At 40.4% G+C, this 18,251-nt stretch overlaps 1 protein-coding gene across 2 annotated transcripts in view; it reads left to right on the top strand.

Moving 5' to 3' along the window:
* Positions 1 to 18,251, top strand: part of TMF1 (TATA element modulatory factor 1) — a 35,763-nt gene that overhangs the window by 4,785 nt on the left and 12,727 nt on the right. For both annotated transcript variants that reach the window (XM_043552202.1, XM_037903861.2), the window contains 8 exons: positions 168 to 1,411; positions 4,458 to 4,561; positions 5,041 to 5,167; positions 6,995 to 7,100; positions 10,074 to 10,216; positions 14,647 to 14,813; positions 15,020 to 15,176; positions 15,826 to 15,918. In XM_043552202.1, the coding sequence (XP_043408137.1) occupies positions 168 to 1,411; positions 4,458 to 4,561; positions 5,041 to 5,167; positions 6,995 to 7,100; positions 10,074 to 10,216; positions 14,647 to 14,813; positions 15,020 to 15,176; positions 15,826 to 15,918 (2,141 nt within the window). The remainder of the gene's footprint in view (positions 1 to 167; positions 1,412 to 4,457; positions 4,562 to 5,040; positions 5,168 to 6,994; positions 7,101 to 10,073; positions 10,217 to 14,646; positions 14,814 to 15,019; positions 15,177 to 15,825; positions 15,919 to 18,251) is intronic.

Here is an 18,251-nt window from a genome sequence, read left to right as displayed (position 1 = left end):
ACTATAGCTATCTGTATATCTTCTTTCATGCTGTATGTTCAACATCATATAACTTTCTTTGTTTATTTTCTGTATTGTTGCATCTTACAATGCCAGTACTGCAAAACCATAACTTTTATATTTTAGACGTTTTTCATAAGGCTGATTTTCTTTACTTCTTGTTTTAGGAACAAATTCCCTTACAAGTGGAGGATGGGATACTTCTACCTGGGGATTAAACTCAAATATAGAACCTCAAAGTCCGTCAATATCATCACCAACAGCAATCACCAAACCAGTTAGGAGGACAGTGGTGGATGAATCTGAGAATTTCTTCAGTGCCTTTCTCTCTACAACAGATATTCAGAGTATACAGCAGAGTCCAGTGGTGTCTAAACCTCCAACCAAATCACAGCGTCCCAAAGAAGAAGTGAAAAGCACTTTAAAGGAATCTCTATGCAGCAGTCAGCCAGAAACGCTAGTAGAAACTGAGACCGAAGCAAAAGATTCCTCTGCATCTGTGCTAGTGGACTTGGAAAACCTTGATGTTCCCCAGGAAAAACTAGAAGAAAGTTCTGCACTTGAAACTGATGCTAAGCATGAAGAGAATACAAACAAAGGCACTGATGATAAGGTGGCGACTCCAGATCTCAAAGTACCGGAAGTTGCTGTTAATGTGAAATCTAATGCAGGAAATGATGGACCAGGAAGTGCTCCTGACAGCCCTGCACAATCTCTTACTGCAGAGACAAAGGACTTGGGTTTGGAAAGTAAGGAACAGAAAAATGAGGACAGACAAAGCAACACACCTTCACCTCCTATTAGCACTTTCTCCTCAGGGACATCCACAACTAGTGATATTGAAGTTTTGGACCATGAAAGTGTAATGAGTGAGAGCTCGGTAAGTTCAAGACAAGAGGCTACAGAGTCAAAATCCAGTCTTCATCTCATGCAAACTTCCTTTCAGCTCTTATCAACATCTGCCTGTGCTGAGTATAATCGTTTAGATGACTTTCAGAAACTGACTGAGAGTTGCAGCTCCTCTGATGCTTTTGAAAGAATTGACTCATTTAGTGTGCAGTCGTTAGACAGCCGAAGTGTAAGTGAAATCAATTCAGATGACGAATTATCAGGCAGAGGTTGTGCTTCAGCATCTCTCACAGTCAGCCCTTTAACAACAAAGACTGAGATGGTTGACCCCATGAAAAATAAATCTAAAGAAGAATTGAATGAGACACTCGTACACGCAGAGGAAACTGAAATGGAGGAAAGTGGGAGAAGTGCGACCCCTGTTAACTCTGAGCAACCAGATGTTTTGATTGCTGCTGTACAAACAGATGAAGGACAGACTGTCAAAGAGGAGGTTCTGATGCACCAGCAAGGTGCTGAAAAGTTGCCTAAAGCGAACTGCGAAAAGGAAGAGCTTTGCAAGGTAACTATAAAATATGTTGCGCAAACATACAACATGCATTCTGTGGGCTAAATTCATCCCAGATATAAGTGAGTGAAGCTGCATTGATCTTGACCCCTAGGCATTGACTTATATCTGGACCAAATAAGTCCATACTGCATCATTCTGTACTAATGGAAAATTCTTTGATCTTGCATTGTAAGGCTCCATCTGTTCAGAATCCCAGTGAAATCATTAGAGCTTGCGTGGTTGCAAGCATCAGTCTGTGTGGACCTGACTGCAAGACTGGGGCCTTAATGGGTATGTCTACACTGCAGCTGGGAGAGAACCTCCCAGCCTAGGTAGACACTTATGCTAGTGGGGCTTGAGCTAGCATGCTAAAAATAATAGTATGGACATTGTGGCTTGGGTTCTTAAACCCATCTGATCCCTAGGCTTGGGACCCTGAGCCACAACATCCATACTGCTGTTTTCAGTGCATTGTCTTGAGGCCTGCTAGCAAGAATCTGGCTCAGGCTAGGTATACACTACAGACTTATCTCAGTATAACATCATCACTCAGGGGTGTGAAAAATCCACAGCCCTGAGAGACGCAGTTCTACTGACCTAACCCCTTGTGTAGACAGTGCTATATTGATAGGAGAGCTTCTCCCACTAACATAGCTACCACCTCTCGGGGAGGTGGATTAGTAACACTGACGGGAAAAGCTCTCCTGTTATCATAGTAGCAGCGTCAGTAAAGTGCTACAGCACACCAGTGCAGCTGCACCACTATAATGCTGTATGTGTAGACAAGCTCTCAATAAGTATTTTTGTCAGGTGTACATACTTCTAGCTGTTTTGTTGTAAATTTGACTGATTATCAGATAAACAGTGAAAGGAGCCCCTTGAAAATGTTATGAATTAAAATTATTAGGAATTATCAGTAACCTTTAGTATTTCAACAGTCAATCAATTTGAAGATATAGATATGCAAGCTGTGTAAAACTGATTACCCATAGAATCAGCTTGAAAATATTTTTAATACACTTTCATAGGCGTGTATACATTTGGCTTTGTAATATATAGATTTAGTAGTAACTCATTTTCTGAAATGGGAAACAACTTTGATTAATCAGAAATCATGCTGAAAACATTTTTTCTGCATTATACAGTATCTTAATTTACACAATGCATCAGCATTATTTCAGTTTTAAAGCCTTCTCCTCATAGGCTCAGGAACTACGGGGGTGGGGGTGCTGCACCCCCAGATTTTAAACTGGGCTCGGCTCCAGGCCCTGCATGCGGGTTCCCAGCGCTCCACACCCACCCCCAATTGTGGTCCCAGCCTCTGCCCCCTTTTCCCTGCCCATGTTCCCCGCTCCTGGAGCCACGGCCTTGTTCCTGGCCCCAGTTCTAGGGCATGGGGGGTACAGACAGGGCTGGGGTAAGGCACACAAGGTAAAAAGTTTGGCGACAGTTTTGATGACTTTCATCACCCCCACTATAAACATGTTCCAGCGCCACTGCCTCTCCTAGAGAAGTGTTACACCCGAAAGATGCAAATGACCTAGGTTTTGTCACTAGCAGATACTTTAGAAAGACTAGGTAAACTAGGTTTTTAAGGTCAAGGAGAGAAACAGGTTAGTGAGTATTGACTAGAATAAGTGAGTATTGACTAAAATAAGTATAAATTGGATAGCTAACTTAATTATACAAAAAGGAGAAATGTAGAAAGGAAGCATGGTCCAGCAGACAGGGTACTGGACTGGAAATTCAGAGACTTGGGTTCTATTCCCAGTTCTGCCACTGACCTGCTGTGTGACCTTGTGCAAGACACTTTCCTTCTTTGTGCCTCTTTCCCCTCCCAGCCTTTGTCTATTTTAAATTGTCAGCTCGTCGTGGATAATCTGTTCCTGCAGTGCCTAGCACAATTGGGCCCCAGTCTTGGTTTGGGCCTGTAAGCATAGCAGTAATATTACTATTAATAATAGCAATGGGAAAAAAGTGTCTGAGTTTATGAAACACCTTTAGTTAATTCACTTTTCAAAGAAAATTAATAAGCATGTTCCTTTTTAATGTCTGTGTAAAATTGTACAGAATTATGATGTAAATGTTGCAGAAAAGTATACAGTCATGGGCTGTTACACAATTATGTTTAATTAGATAATTGTATAATTATTGAATAGGGAAGACTTTTTGGTTTAGAAACCTGTTATTGTTCATGAAATATGGCAGATTTTCAGTTACATTTGCCCAAATTAGATTGTGGGACATGTTTGATGCACATACTTTACCTGTTGTTGGAGTTTGACTCTATTTATATTTGTTACACATAGTTTGTAGACGCCATTTGCATTTTGTCATGCCTCTTCTATGGTAAAGTGCCACAAAATTCTGGAATGAGAAGTATAAAGGAGTGCTTAATCATGTACATTTATTTATTAAAAATCTAGAAAGTGTAGAACCTTGTTTTTCTTGTTTCTTAACTTCATGCTGATGAATGTCTGAGTTTTTGTTTAGTACTTATGGCCAAATGAAAAATTTACATTTACACTTATGTAAAATGAAACTTCTGCTCCCTATTGTGAAAACTTAAAACAGCTGTTATAAATGAAGCATTTTGGAAGCAATTACTCTTGCAGTTACATAACATCTTTATCTCTTAGAAACATGAAAAAAGGATTCAAAATTTAGTTGTCAGATGCCACAATTGTAAGCTTTCATCTGCAAGTATATCTGACAAAATAAGCAAATAGGAAAATAGTGGAGACTATTGGTCCTATTTAGCACACTTTACTCAGGCAGAGCTACTGTTGAATTTAATGGGAACTTTAGGTGAGCCAGGAATTCCCTTTGTTATAAGTTTAGAAAAGTAAATAGCTTCAAAAGGTCCAGAGTCTGTTTCTCGTATAATTAGATGTAAAAGCTTACCATTGCCATTCTTGCCATTCTTCATTGACTTTAAAACAAAAGTTCCTAAAAGTATCAAAAGAATTCCAACCTCAAAACACAGCTGAAGAAAAAAAAAACATGCTATTTCCATCATTTAACTGTTTTTGATCTTCATATCTAAAATTTTATTCAGATGATTGATTTGTTAACTGAGAAGCTGGAGAAGAGGGAAACACAATTATTAAATGTTAGTAAAGAGAAGGCAAGCCTGGAAGAAGCTTACGATAACCTGAAAGAGTAAGTATCAAAATAGCAACAGTTCTGAATGTAAGCGTTCTGCTTATAAGTGTTAAATTGTGACCTATTGTAATAAAAATGGGGGCTACTTAGGTATGTGATACAATAAAACAAATATTTTTCATTTGTATTCAAACAACTGTTTATTTGTGAAGTAGTCATGATTTTTTTTGTTTATTAAATAACTTAATAAACAGTTGTCTTTTACATAGTGTAACTCTTCTTGTACTGCTGCTGTATGTTTACCCATTCATTCGCAGAGCTTGATTAGTGAATAATGTGTTTTCGATGAAATCATTGAAGTGCCAACCTTATGTTGCACTATTTAACTAAATCATGAAGATCTTCTAAAGACCTGTGTTTCTGATGAGTGTCAATGTTTTGTGTCTTGCTAGTTAAAGTTTATTATAAGAGCTTGTTGAATGCAGTTTGAAATGTCAGCATAACCATTGGACTATTCTAAAATGTCTTAAATCTAGTGAAATGTTTAGAGTGAAAGAAGAGAGCAGTAGCATTTCATCTCTTAAAGAGGAGTTTACTCAGCGAATAGCAGATGCTGAAAAGAAGGTCCAGCTAGCATGCAAAGAGAGAGATGCAGCTAAAAAGGTAATCAACTTCCCAGCTAAATTAGTATTTATAACTCTAAAAAGTCTCAGATTCCCTTAGGAGCAAATCATAAAAATGGAGGTTAGGAAAACATGACATTTACACGAGCCACTGTGAAGTAACCTAGATATCAATATAAAGGTTTGGGGGGTTTTTTGTGTTGTGTGTTGGTGGGACAGGCGCCACAAGACCTGATAGAGATGTTTTCATGATTTTATAAAAAAGAAAAGGGTTTTGGGATTTAAACATTCACTGCTCAAACACTCAAGCATTTTGCTTAGGGTGATCTGTTCAAAGTCATTCTGCAAAAAGTAAATTAAACAGCATAATTGAAAAATATTCTTAAAAATTTCAGATTTAAAAAAATGCTTTATTATAAAACAGTTGTTTTGTCAATGCCCCTATAAATGTGTGTTGGAGCAGCTGGGGTTGTACTTTTTAGGAGGAGGTAGAATCCCACATTATCTGATATTCACTTGCATGAATTAAGTAGTTCTGGGTTTGTGTTTTTTTCTACATCACAAAGGTTTAAAATAGGATTAATAGATTCATAGATATTAAGGTCAGAAGGGATCATTATGATCATCTAGTCTGACCTCCTGCACAATGCAGGCAACAGAATCTCGCCCACCCACTCCTGCAATAAACCTCTCACCTATGTCTGAGCTATTGAAGTCCTCAAATCATGGTTTAAAGACTTCAAGATGCAGAGAATCCTCCAGTAAGTGACCCATGCCCCATGATACAGAGGAAGGCGAAAACCCCCCAGGGCCTCTTCCAATCTGCCCTGGAGGAAAATTCCTTCTCCACCCCAAATATGGCGATCAGCTGAACCCTGAGTATGTGAGCAAGATTCACCAGCCAGATACCCAGGAAAGAATTCTCTGTAGTAACTCAGATCCCGCCCCATCTAACATCCCATCACAGGCCATTGGGCCTATTTACCATGAATAGTTAAAGATCAGTTAATTGCCAAAATCATGTTATCCCATCATACCATCTCCTCCATAAACTTATCGAGTTTAATCCTGAAGCCAGATAGGTCTTTTGCCCCCACTGTTTCCCTTGGAAGGCTGTTCCAGAACTTCACTCCTCTGATGGTTAGAAACCTTTGTCTAATTTCAAGTCTAAACTTCCTGATGGCCAGTTTATATCCATTTGTTCTTGTGTCCACATTGGTACTGAGCTTAAATAATTTCTCTCCCTCCCTGGTATTTATCCCTCTGATATATTTATAGAGAGCAATCATATCTCCCCGAGGTAAAGGCAAAAGAAAATTCTGGTTGAAAAGAGAAAATAGGGATATTCATAGATTCCAAGTCCAGAAGAGACCACTGCGATCATCTAGTCTAACCTCCTGCTTAATACAGGCTATAGAACTCCCCAAAAATAAGAGGGGTGTCAGTGAACTTATAAAATATACACTTAAGGCTAGTTATCACCTTCTGCATCTTTGAGTTCACACAGTTATTGCCTAGTTCTTGCAAAATAATTTGTTTTCATTCTTTTAACTACAGGTTTATTCTAAAATATAAAGTCTAAAGCAGTAGTTTTCAATCTGAGGTCCGCTGACCCTGGGAGTCCACAAACTATGTCTAAGATTTCCAAAGGGGTCTGCACTTCCGTTCGCAATTTTTTAGGGGTTTGCAGACGAAAGACAGTTGAAAACCACTGGTCTAAAGTCTTTTTAGGAATCTGAGAAGCTATGCTATATTTGGGGCCATATCTATTTTTCCAGTGGATAAAAGCTCCATGTAACTTAACATGTGTATTTAAAAAAAAGGCTAACATTTATAAATAGTACTAAGAATATTTCCTCCTTTTCAGGAAGTAAAGAATGTTAAAGAAGAATTGGCAACTAGACTAAATTGTAATGAAACAGTTGAGCTATTGAAGGAGAAGGATGAACAAATCAAAGGACTAATGCAAGAAGGTAAAGTTGGTAAACATCTTATAGTAAAGGTATTTTAAAAGTGTCTTAATGCATTTTGTCTTATTTTAGATTTTACATGACAATGTCATGTTGTTTCAAATATCCTCTACATGTGGAAAATGTTTAAGCAATGAGTCTCACTCCTATCCATACTTTTTTAAACATCAAAGTGTGGGTATAGCAAACCCCAAATTTGATGAAAGAACTTGGGAATTTCCATCCCCTGTCTCCACGTTCTGATTTGACAGGGAACTCTGTGTGTAGAAGCCTTGTACAGGTAGATATCGTAAATATTTTGTTCTGTCACAAACAAAATTAGATCAGCAGCATGGGACACATTCGTCTACATTAGGAAAATGAGATTTGTCACAGCAGGTGTCAAATTCTCTATCCTCCAGATCCCCTGGAAAAATGTCTAGTACCTTTTGCTTGAATGCGTGTTGGCCTCTGTCAGGTTCACTGTTAGTCTTTCACTGCCCTTGATGGGGTTCAAAGAAGCTATTTTTAGTGACTTAGGCTGAGAGCTGAATGGAGCTACTTGTAAAGAGCCATTTTCAATGCTGGTGAAGTGCCTTCTCCTGAAAAGTTCTTGGCACTCTTGCTGCTGTTGACGGCATGCGTGTAGCTACTCACCTGTCCCCACCTGCCAGTGTGGATTGATTTAGATTAGTGGTTTAAATCACAAATTTTAATCATGATTTAAATCAGTAAGCAGGAAACCTTGATTTAAATAATTGATTTAAATATTGTTTTGCATTTGTACTTTTTAGTTCGTTTCTTAAAGTTTAATTCTTGTTAGTTGGTGTAACTATTAAAACTTGTTGAATTGCAACCAGATGCAGCCTTTACACTAAATCTGGTGAAGCCAGGAGGATCCACTATATCTGTACACGTTTATTTAAGCAGTTATATAGCTTAACATATGTTTATTCAGATTCTTTCTTTTTGCTTTTTTTATCGTTAGAAAATGGTGAATGATACATTTCTTCTTTACTAGGTGATTTTTTTACTTGGGATTTTTGTCAAGCTGCATTTGGATTGAAATTGGAATTGAATTATGTGAATATAAATAACATTTTAAAACCATTTTTATTGATTAAATGAAATTACCTTAATGTGCTGGGTGCATAAGAAGGAAAAACAAGTTTATCAAAACATGTTTTGAATTTAAAACCGATTTATTGAACAAACAAGTATTAACTGTAGATAGTGAAGTGATAGGAAACAGTTTGTCAACATGGGCCAGATTCTCAGAGGTATTTAGGTGCCCGAAGATGCATATAGGTGCTTAGTGGGATTCTCAAAATTACCTAAGCAGGTTAGGTGCCCAACTCACACGGTGGGAGTTGGGCTGTGTCTATGCTAGGAATGCTTTACTGGTGTAGGACTACTAGTTTATTATACTGGCCAAGTGCTCCTAGTGTGGATGCAGCTATATCAGCAAAGCTGGGCTTCGTAGTGTTATAGTAAAACCACCCCCATGAACGAAAAAAGCAATACTGGCATAGCTAAGTCTACTTCTGTTGTCACAGCTGTGTTGGTCAGGGATCACACCTCTTCACACTTCTGATCATAGCTATTCTGGCGGCAGAAGTCCCTAGTGTAGACAGGTGTTAGTCTTCAGTTGTATCTCCAAGTGTCCTCCATTCATATGTTGACAGTTCTTGATAGTTTGTTCATACCAACCCTGACACATTTCTGCAGTATGCACTGACTCCTTCCGTTTGGGAGTGATGTGTAGTTTGTATATCTGTTAATTTATTTTATCTATCCACAACATAGCGAAACAGTGATAATTCATATCAAAGTGTGGCCTAGCGGATAGAGTATAGGACTGTGACTTGGGACTCTTTGAGTTCAAATCCTGGCTGTGTTGACTTAGGGCATCAAGTGACTTGCTTACATGCCTCAGTTACTAACCTATCTGTTTAATGGGAGTTCCTACTTACCACATAGAGGATATATTAATGATTGTGGAATTACTGTTAGGGGTTATGTATTCATTCACATAAATAATTGCATGCTGACTTCATGTAAAAAAAAAACCCCAACCCACTAAACTAAAAAATGTGTATTTTATAGAGTAAGGGGACTAAGGCCTGGTCTGCACTACAGAATTAGGTTGATGTTAGGCAACTTAACGTCGATCTAACTCTCTAAGTGTCTACACTAAAATGTTGCTTCTGCTGATGTGACTCGCCCACTACACCAACTTAACTCCACTTCCACAAGAGGGGTAGAGTCAATGTAGATGTAGTTAGGTCAACACATTTTCAGTGTAGATACTGCATTGCTTACATTGACTGTTGCTGCCTTTCAGAAGCCGTCGCACCCTGACAGTTAAGTCGGTGCAAGTACTCCTGGTGAGGATGCGCACTGCCGACAGAGGGAGTGTAGTATGGACATGAAAAAGCAATTTAATAACTGTGGTGGCAGTCAGCATAATTTTGTACTGTAGACATACCTTAAGAGGGAAGTTTTCAGGCATTGTGCCATCACTACGCCTGTTCCAATGGGATTGGAGGAATGATGACTATACATTTAAGATGGCCAGAATCCACTGACAATAGAAAACATTATAAGCCTGCCATGTCAGTAGCAGTGTAAAAATACTACAGGTTGAAGTGATTGGGAAAGAAGAAAATAAGCAGCTTTAGCACTGATTCACTATTAGCTTAATACTGGAATAATAGATGATTTATGTAGATTCCAATGTCTTTTTATAGTAAATAATGTAGTCCATATGGCAGTTGCATTAATTATCCTTAATATAGCACAGTGTAACATGCAGATACTATGGCAGTAGGTGCTATACGGTGCCCTAATATTTGAAATTAAGCACTATAGAGAAGTCAATGTAAAATCATATTTCTTGGTGATACTGTTACTCCTTAGAGAAAACAAATCTTGCACTACATTGGAGGATGGAAGGGCATGCTAATACTTAACTTCATACACATTTTTCTTTTAAAGGAGAAAAGCTTTCAAAACAGCAACTACACAATTCCAACATCATTAAGAAGTTAAGAATGAAGGAGAAGGAAAATGAAAATACTAATACAAAACAGAGCAAAAAGATTAAGGAGTTAGAAGAGGAGTTGCAGCATTTAAAACAGGTTAGATATATTTGCAGTCACATTCTGTAAATCACTTTATTCTGCAATTGGTTCCTTTAACTCTGACTATAGAAGGTGGTCTTTTTGAGAGGTTTCATAATAGCTTTTGTTCCCTTGTACTTCATTGTGGTTTGGAGATCGTGGTCCCTCTTCTGATTCTCAGTAGCTTGGGGCATATGGTTTCTGGATGCTTTCACTCAGTACATTAACTCTTCTTCATCATTTGTTTCTAATTCTGTAGTTCCTCATTGTTTGCACTCTTTCTCAGTCTTCCTTTGGGGGATAACTTTATGTAGCTGTAGTTAGGTTTTTTTATACAGTTCATTATGGGTGTCTTTCTAGAAAACTTTCACTTAAAATAACTGTATTTTTTATTAGTGTTTCACTATTGCATTAGTTGAGATGTTGAAATACCTCAGTAGTTGCAGATGTTATCCTGAATGAACAACGTCCATCTCTAATGCCTGCTTACAAGGATCAGACTTAGTTTATTTTATTGTGATTTGCTGTGAAAGATCAGGACACAAATGTCACTTCATGCTTTCAGAAGCTTAATATCCTCTTGGCTGCCATAACAGGTAGCTAGTTTAACCTTGGTGATCAGATGTGAAATTCCCAGTTTAGCTTTCCAGACCTAGGTTTATGGCACTCCTGTGAAGGGCTCTTTTTAGTATGTCATACTTTGGAGTGGAGGTATATTAGAGCAATCAGAGAAGTTTGATGATATTATTGTAGTTCTTCGTCGATGTTGCTGTCAAGAGTTCCTGCGGTGGCTCAATAGCATGAGTACCAACCTCAGGGCCGACTGTCAGGAAGCAGGGCACAAACCCCAAAGTGGCTGAGGTATACAGCACTTAGATTTCACCAACCAAGTGTAAACTCCTCAGGCAGTGTAACAGCCTAATCATGGAGTCACAGACATTCCCCTTGGGTACTCTGATCTATCTTGTCACTTAGTCAAGCTTGCCTTAGTGATAGATGGTCCCTTACACCAAAAATTACAAGAATGTTCAGGTTACTCCGAGTCCCAAAGGACCAGTCATTTACCCCACGTCAGTTGCACCTTAGATCTCACATCAATCCTCTGATAAACTATCTAAAGATTTATTATCTAGGAAAAGGAAACAACAGTTATTTACAAGGTTAAAGCAGATTAACCATTTGTGTGTGTATATGTTTGTCTTAAATTTCAAATGGTAATAGAAGCTTCTATAATAAACAAGCTCTCTGTCATTTATGGCTAAGCCAAGCACTGAGGATCTTTTGCTTATGCTTAGTAATGCTTGCCCCTCAGAGTCCAAGCAGCATAAAAGATAGTTCTCGTTTTTAGGGCTTTTTATTCCTTTCCCCCTTCTGCTTCAAGTTGCAAATTCAATTGTTGGGAAGAATTCAGATGCACGTCTCCTCTTCATGGGGTGGGAGAAACAATCCACAAAGCCTTTTGTCTTCTGATGTTCCACAATGGTACATCTTGTGTTTGATTGGCCATCTTTTGTTGGAGGGGCATAGCCTTACCGCTGCAACTGTGCCGCTGTAAGATCTCCTGTGTATGCTGGCAAGAGAGCTCTCCCGCTGGCATAATTAAACCACCCCCAACGAGCAGCAGTAGCTATGTCAGTGGGAGAAGCTCTCCTGCCGACATGCTGCTGTCTGTGCTGGAGCTTTTGTTATTTGAGGGGTGTTCCCCCGTCCCCCACAACCATGGAGCACCGATGGGGGGAAAAAATGGTGGTTGCTCAGCACCCACTGGCAGTCCCAGCACCTCTCACCTGCCACAGATCAACTGTTTAGCAGGAGGTGCTGATGGGGAGGGGGAGGAGAGAGGGCGAGGTGCCCTTGGGGTAGGGGGTGGGCAAGAGCGGGAAGAGGTGGGGCAGGGGTTGGGGCTTATGGGAAGGTGTGGAGTGGGGGCGTGGCCTGGGGCGGAGTAGGGGACAAACCTCCCCCTCTTCTTCCCCCTCTCCCTCCCCCGGAAAGGACAAAGTCAGCACCTGTGCCCCTAACCATCAAAAGTTTTACCAACAAAAATGCTAGTGTAGACAAAGCCTAGTTTTTCACACATGTTAATGCTTCTGTCCTGTCTGGTAATTTACTGTTACAGAGCAAACATGTAAGAATTACCTTATAATGTGGGATATAGGTATTATAAGTGAGATTAATGCAGGCAGCAACTTACAAGAATTTCATAAAGTCTAAATACAAAACATATTTTTATAACTGCAATACTTATATTAATAATACTAATGCACAGATGAGCCAGACGGGTTCCAACTATGTATTTATCAGTGTTCAGCTGAGACCTGGGAGCCTTGGCATGTGCAGACACCTGGTCTGCCAGTGTCACAGTTGCCACCTAATCAACGGTGGTAGTCATGGGCAGTGGGTGGTAGTCATGGGCTGAGCCTCCCCAAATGGTCAGGCGTGGTCCCACCCACACTCCGCCCCTAGGGTCCCAGGCTGGGGCCATGCCGCCCGCTTTCCTGGGGCTGAGGAGGCTGCAGCGGTGCCGCTGCGTGCTCTCCCTCCCGGTGCTCTGGGGCTGGTGGGGCGACTGCAAGCACTAGCCAGTCTGGGGCGGGGGCTGGTGGCTACGGTGTCGGGGGCTCTGGGTTCTGGGGCACACAGAATAGGCAGGGCCTCAGGCAGAAGGGGCGGGGCTGGGGCTAGCCTCCCCCAGCCAGAGGTTCACGAGTCGCCCATGGTGGTAGCTTCCTTATCTCACTAGGCATCCCAGCTGTGATGGCTTGGATCACAGAAACCCCCTGGGAGCTGCCACCTGATTTGCAAAGTCAACTTCTGCTTCTGCTTTCCTGCCCTGGCAGCTTAGGACTTCAGACCCGCTAGCCTCCTGCAAACCCAGACCCAGGTCTGAACCACGTCCCCTAACAGCTGTAGGCTTAACTGAAAGCAGCTTACAGAAGTGTACCTGTCTTTAACCCTCAGATGCCCAACTCCCAATGGGGGCTAAACCCTAAATAAATCTGTTTTACCCTGTATAAAGCTTATACAGGGTAAACTGATAAATTGTTCGCCCCCTATAACACTGATAGAGAGAGATGCACAGTTATTTGCCCCCCCCCCCCCCAAGTATTAGTACATACTCTGGGTTAATTAATAAGTTAAAAGTTATTAAATACAGAAAGTAGGATTTAAGTGGTTCCAAGTAGTAACAGACAGAACAAAGTGAATTACCAAGCAAAATAAAATAAAACCTGCAAGTCTATGTCTAATAAAACTGAATACAGACTAAACCTCACCAGTTCCAGTAAGCTTCCTTTTGCAGACTAATCTCCTTCTAGTCTGGGTCCAGCAATCACTCACACCCCCTGTAGTTACTGTCTTTTGTTCCAGTTTCTTTCCGGTATCCTTGGGGGTAGAGAGGCTATCTCTTTAGCCAGCTGAAGACCAAATGGAGGGGTCTCCCACGGCTTAAATTGACTTTCTCTTGTGGGTGGAGTCCCTCTCCTCTCCCCTATGCAAAGTCCAGCTCCAAGATGGAGTTCTGGAGTCACCTGGGCAAGTCACGTGTCCCTGCATGACTCACAGTTTCTTACCAGGTAGCAGCCATGGGTCACATGCTACCTTGAACATCCTCAAGTAGACTTCTTATGTGGATTGGAGCTGTAGCTCACGAAAGCTTATGCTCAAATAAATTTGTTAGTCTCTAAGGTGCCACAAGTACTCCTTTTCTTATTGTACTTCAAGTGCTTCTTGATTTGCACATTCCTTTCTTAAGCTGACCAAATGCTTTACAAAGGTTACTTAAAAATCAAGTCAGTACACAGCCAATATTCATAACTTCGAATACAAAAATGACACATGCATACAAATAGGATTAATAGATTGATTAGATCATAACCTTTACAGAGAGATGTTACATGGCATATGTAGCATAAAACATATTCTAGTTATGTCATATATTCATAAGCAAGTTATGTCTATATTCATAAGCATATCTCCATAAAGCCTTATGGGGGGCACCATCACGTCAGCATCATACTCCTCTCCCTTTTTTCTTCAACTTCAGTTAAAGCTCTATTCCAGGAATCTTTCATTCTAGGCTTTCAGTCATCAAAAGTAATTTAAAGGCTATTCGGTGGTCTTAGTAAGTCTTATTCGGGCTCTTGATATTTCACTCACTGAAACTTACATTAGTGCTCAGCAAGGCTTTCTGTTGGCCCTGAACTTGATTGCAACCAGATGTCTATGCCCGTGCCTAGAAGTAAATGTCACTCTAGAGGCCTATGTCTGTATTGACTCACAGGTATGCTGTCACCATTCTAGTGCAAAATGTTGTTGTCTTGGAGCTGGCGTTTCAGGTTTTAATGGAATTTAACTCAGGAAGACTTAATAAAATGCTCCATCTTAAATTTGAAGAGTGTTTTCAGTTATTTTGGTAGACTGTTATCAATTTTTTTTCACTCTAATAGGTGCTTGATGGCAAGGAGGAGGTTGAAAAGCAGCATCGAGAGAACATTAAACAACTGAACAGTGTGGTAGAGCGACAAGAGAAGGATCTCAGCAGACTTCAGGTCGACATGGAGGAGCTTGAAGAACGGAACCGAAGTGTTCAAGCAGCACTTGACAGCGCATACAAGTAAGCGGATACTTGCATGCAAAAATCAAGAAGTTTACACTTAGAAACTCCTGTGTGTGGTGCCTGAGAAATGTTTATAATATGTAGTAAAAATTACTTGTTAAGTCACCTTGACATGGTATAAACTGTGAAGATCACTGTAGTTTTTCTACTTAATTTGAATTTTATGATATAAAATTCCGGTGCCTTTAATTCTTGGTTTGTAGGGAACTTGCTGATCTTCACAAAGCTAATGCTACAAAGGATAGTGAAGCACAAGAAGCAGCATTAAGTCGTGAAATGAAAGCTAAGGAAGAACTTGGATTAGCTCTGGAGAAGGCCCAAGACGAGGCCCGCCAGCAGCAAGAGGCTTTAGCAATTCAGGTGAGTTTTAAGACTGGGGATTAAAGCTTTCTCCTCTAATTTGAGAGTGTACTTTGGGCTAGTGAATGATGTGCTCTGCTGAAGGGAACCAGGCTTTGTGCAAGCTGGATGACAAAATTCTCCTCCATTCTTCCAAAAAACAGCTTTTGCCAAAAACAGCTTGAAAAAATACTTAACAAATCTAGCACGACTGTTTTGTAACCTAGTAAATAGAAAATAGTATGAACACCAGATAAGTCATAAATTCAATTAACAATGAGCAAAACATAGGAGGAGAAATGTCATAATGCACTAAACCACTTGTCCAAAGTCATAATCTTTATTTTAAATGTTTGTCTTGTCTAAATTCGTGATTATAATTTTGGTGGTAAGCCATAGTTCATGCTTGTGCCTTTCTCGTTATGATGTTAAGTGTTACTTCCTTGAACTGGACACTATGTAACTAGTAGTGGGTGGGTAAACTAGTGAAACTATTATGCGCATGTTGTGTGTGGGTATGCATAGCTGACCTGTAAAACTCATAAACTGGGGCCCCATGTACAATATTCACTGATGCAAATACACGTGGCTGTAGCAGTGACAAGTGGAAACTGAATTCTTCATTCAGAATTAATGAAATATAGTAATTCTCTACTTCCTGCTGTTACAGGTGGCAGACTTGAGACTGGCACTTCAGCGAGCTGAGCAGCAAGCAGCAAGAAAGGAGGACTATTTGCGCCAAGAAATCAGTGAATTACAACAGGTGCAGTAACAATTAGAATCATAGAATGATCAGGGTTGGAAGGGACCTCAGGAGGTCATCTAGTCCAACCCCCTGCTCAAAGCAGGACCAGTCCCCAATTTTTGCCCCAGATCCCTAAATGGCCCCCTCAAGGATTGAACTCACAACCCTGGGTTTAGCAGGCCAATGCTCAAACCACTGAGCTATCCCTCCCCTCCCCCCCCCAGTTGTTTCATTGATATTTCTAGCTGCTCCGTGTTCGTTTGGTTCAAAATAAAAAATGCAAGGATTATACTGAGATAGACAAGGTGGATGAGGTAATGTCTTTTATTGGACCAACTTCAGTTGGCAGTGACAGTGCTAACCCATAACCCATTGGGGACCCTAAGCAGGAATGTTCTCTCCCCGCCCGCCCCCCCCCCCCCAACTCATACTAAAAAAGCGAATAGAAGGGCCCCTTGAGCTGCTTGGGGCCCTCAGCAGTTGCTTAATCTGCTTATGTTTAGCACCAGCTCTGTTTGTTGGTGAGAGAGACAAGCTTTTGAGACACACTGTGCACTTCTTCAGGTCTGGAAAAGGAACTCCCAGTGTCACAGCTCAATGCAAGGTGGAACACATTGTTTAGCGTACGTAGTTAGCACATATTGTAAGGGACCATTCAAGGTAGAGCGGCCCCTTACCACCTCTGTTGTCATAGGACAAAAAGAGAGGATTAGTGGGTTACAGATTGTTGTAACAAGCCATAAATCCAGTGTCTTTTCTGAACCCCCACTTCTGGCCTTCAAACAACTTTCCAAGCTCATCATCAGAAGCAAGTGCCTGACAGACCAAAATACAGCCACTCAAAGTGGCACCAGACCCTGCCAGACCAACAGATGGAAAACCTTCAGACATATCTCCATTACTACAATTATCAGCACCCCCCACAATACATATTTCAAGGTCCATTGATTCTACACATGCCTATCACATGTGGTATACCTCATTCAGTGCACTAAATGCCCAAATAATAAGTATGTGGGTGAAAACAAACAATCACTGCGCACTCAAACTCACAAAGGAAAATGCTACAAGAGAAAAACACCCTATCACCGGTGGGATGGACACTTTTCACAAATCAATCACTCTATATCTGACCTATCAGTCCTCATCCTCGAAGGAAACCTGCACAACACTTTAAAAAAACAAGCGTAGGAGTTTAAATTCATGTCTCTGCTAGACACTAAATGTGAACCAAGACACTGGATATATGGTTTATTAAAACAGTCTGTAACCCACTAACCCCCCTCTTTTTGTCCTATGACTGCAAAGGTGTTAACGAGCCACTCTACCTTGAATGGTCCCTTACTATATGTGCTAACTACATATGCTAAACAAACCATTCCAGCTTACATTTTGTTGTTACTGTGGGAGTGCCTTTCCCGGACCTGAAGAAGGGCTCTGTGTGGCTCAAAAGCTTGTCTCTCACCAACAGGAATTGGTCCAATAAAATATATTAATCTCCCCAACTTGTGTCTTTAACATCCCGGGACCGATACAGCTACAACTACACTAGATACCTAGGATTATGTTAAGTCATTTGTTTAGGGGAGGGACTTCTAAAAGCAGAATACAAAATGCTAAAATAACTTGAAAGTTCATAGGTCACAAGATACCTTTTAGGCCATGTCTTGTGCAGAAGAACATTAGGAACAAATGTTAGGAAAAACCTTTGGTTGTTCTTTGATTTTCAACCAATATATTTCTTTGAAAATCATTATGCCAGCTTTTTAAGCATGACGGATCTTTTTAGTATGAAGCAAAATTTAGCCATTAAGGTTGTGATTATGCTGTAAAATTTACAGCAAATGGACACTTAAATCCCTTCCTGTCTTCCCTGGAAGAGTGGATTACTTTTTCATCCTTATCTTTTAGGAATAGTCCAGAGATTAGTCTAAATGTGGCCTCTTCCTGGGGCCTGTGGAGAGAGTATTGCCAAATGAATATGTTAGCACCAGGAGGGAAATAACTTGATAGCAGATCCTGTTGAGGTGTGAAGGTGTGAAGTGGTTAGTAAAGAGTCAAAACTTGAACTTTTGGTAGGGACTAATTAGGGGAGAGAAATCCCCCAGAATGGAGTGCTCTTCTTTCTTCTCAAGAAATGGCATTTTAAAAATTGAAACCATAATATGCTGTCAGCTAAGAATTAAGGCCTGCTAGATGAGGCTTGTCTTCTGCTTAATACTGGAAACTCCAGTTATATACTAACACAACACTACCATCAGAAAAAGGGTCCTTTGGCAATTACATCTTCTTCTACTGTCTGACTTTAAACACCAGACCTGTTTCCTAATGACTTGTCTAAAAAGTCACTC

This window comes from Chelonia mydas, chromosome 7, assembly GCF_015237465.2.
Source record: "Chelonia mydas isolate rCheMyd1 chromosome 7, rCheMyd1.pri.v2, whole genome shotgun sequence".
In the NCBI taxonomy this organism is placed as follows: Eukaryota; Metazoa; Chordata; order Testudines; family Cheloniidae; genus Chelonia; species Chelonia mydas.
This window is presented reverse-complemented; position numbering and strand designations above follow the sequence as displayed.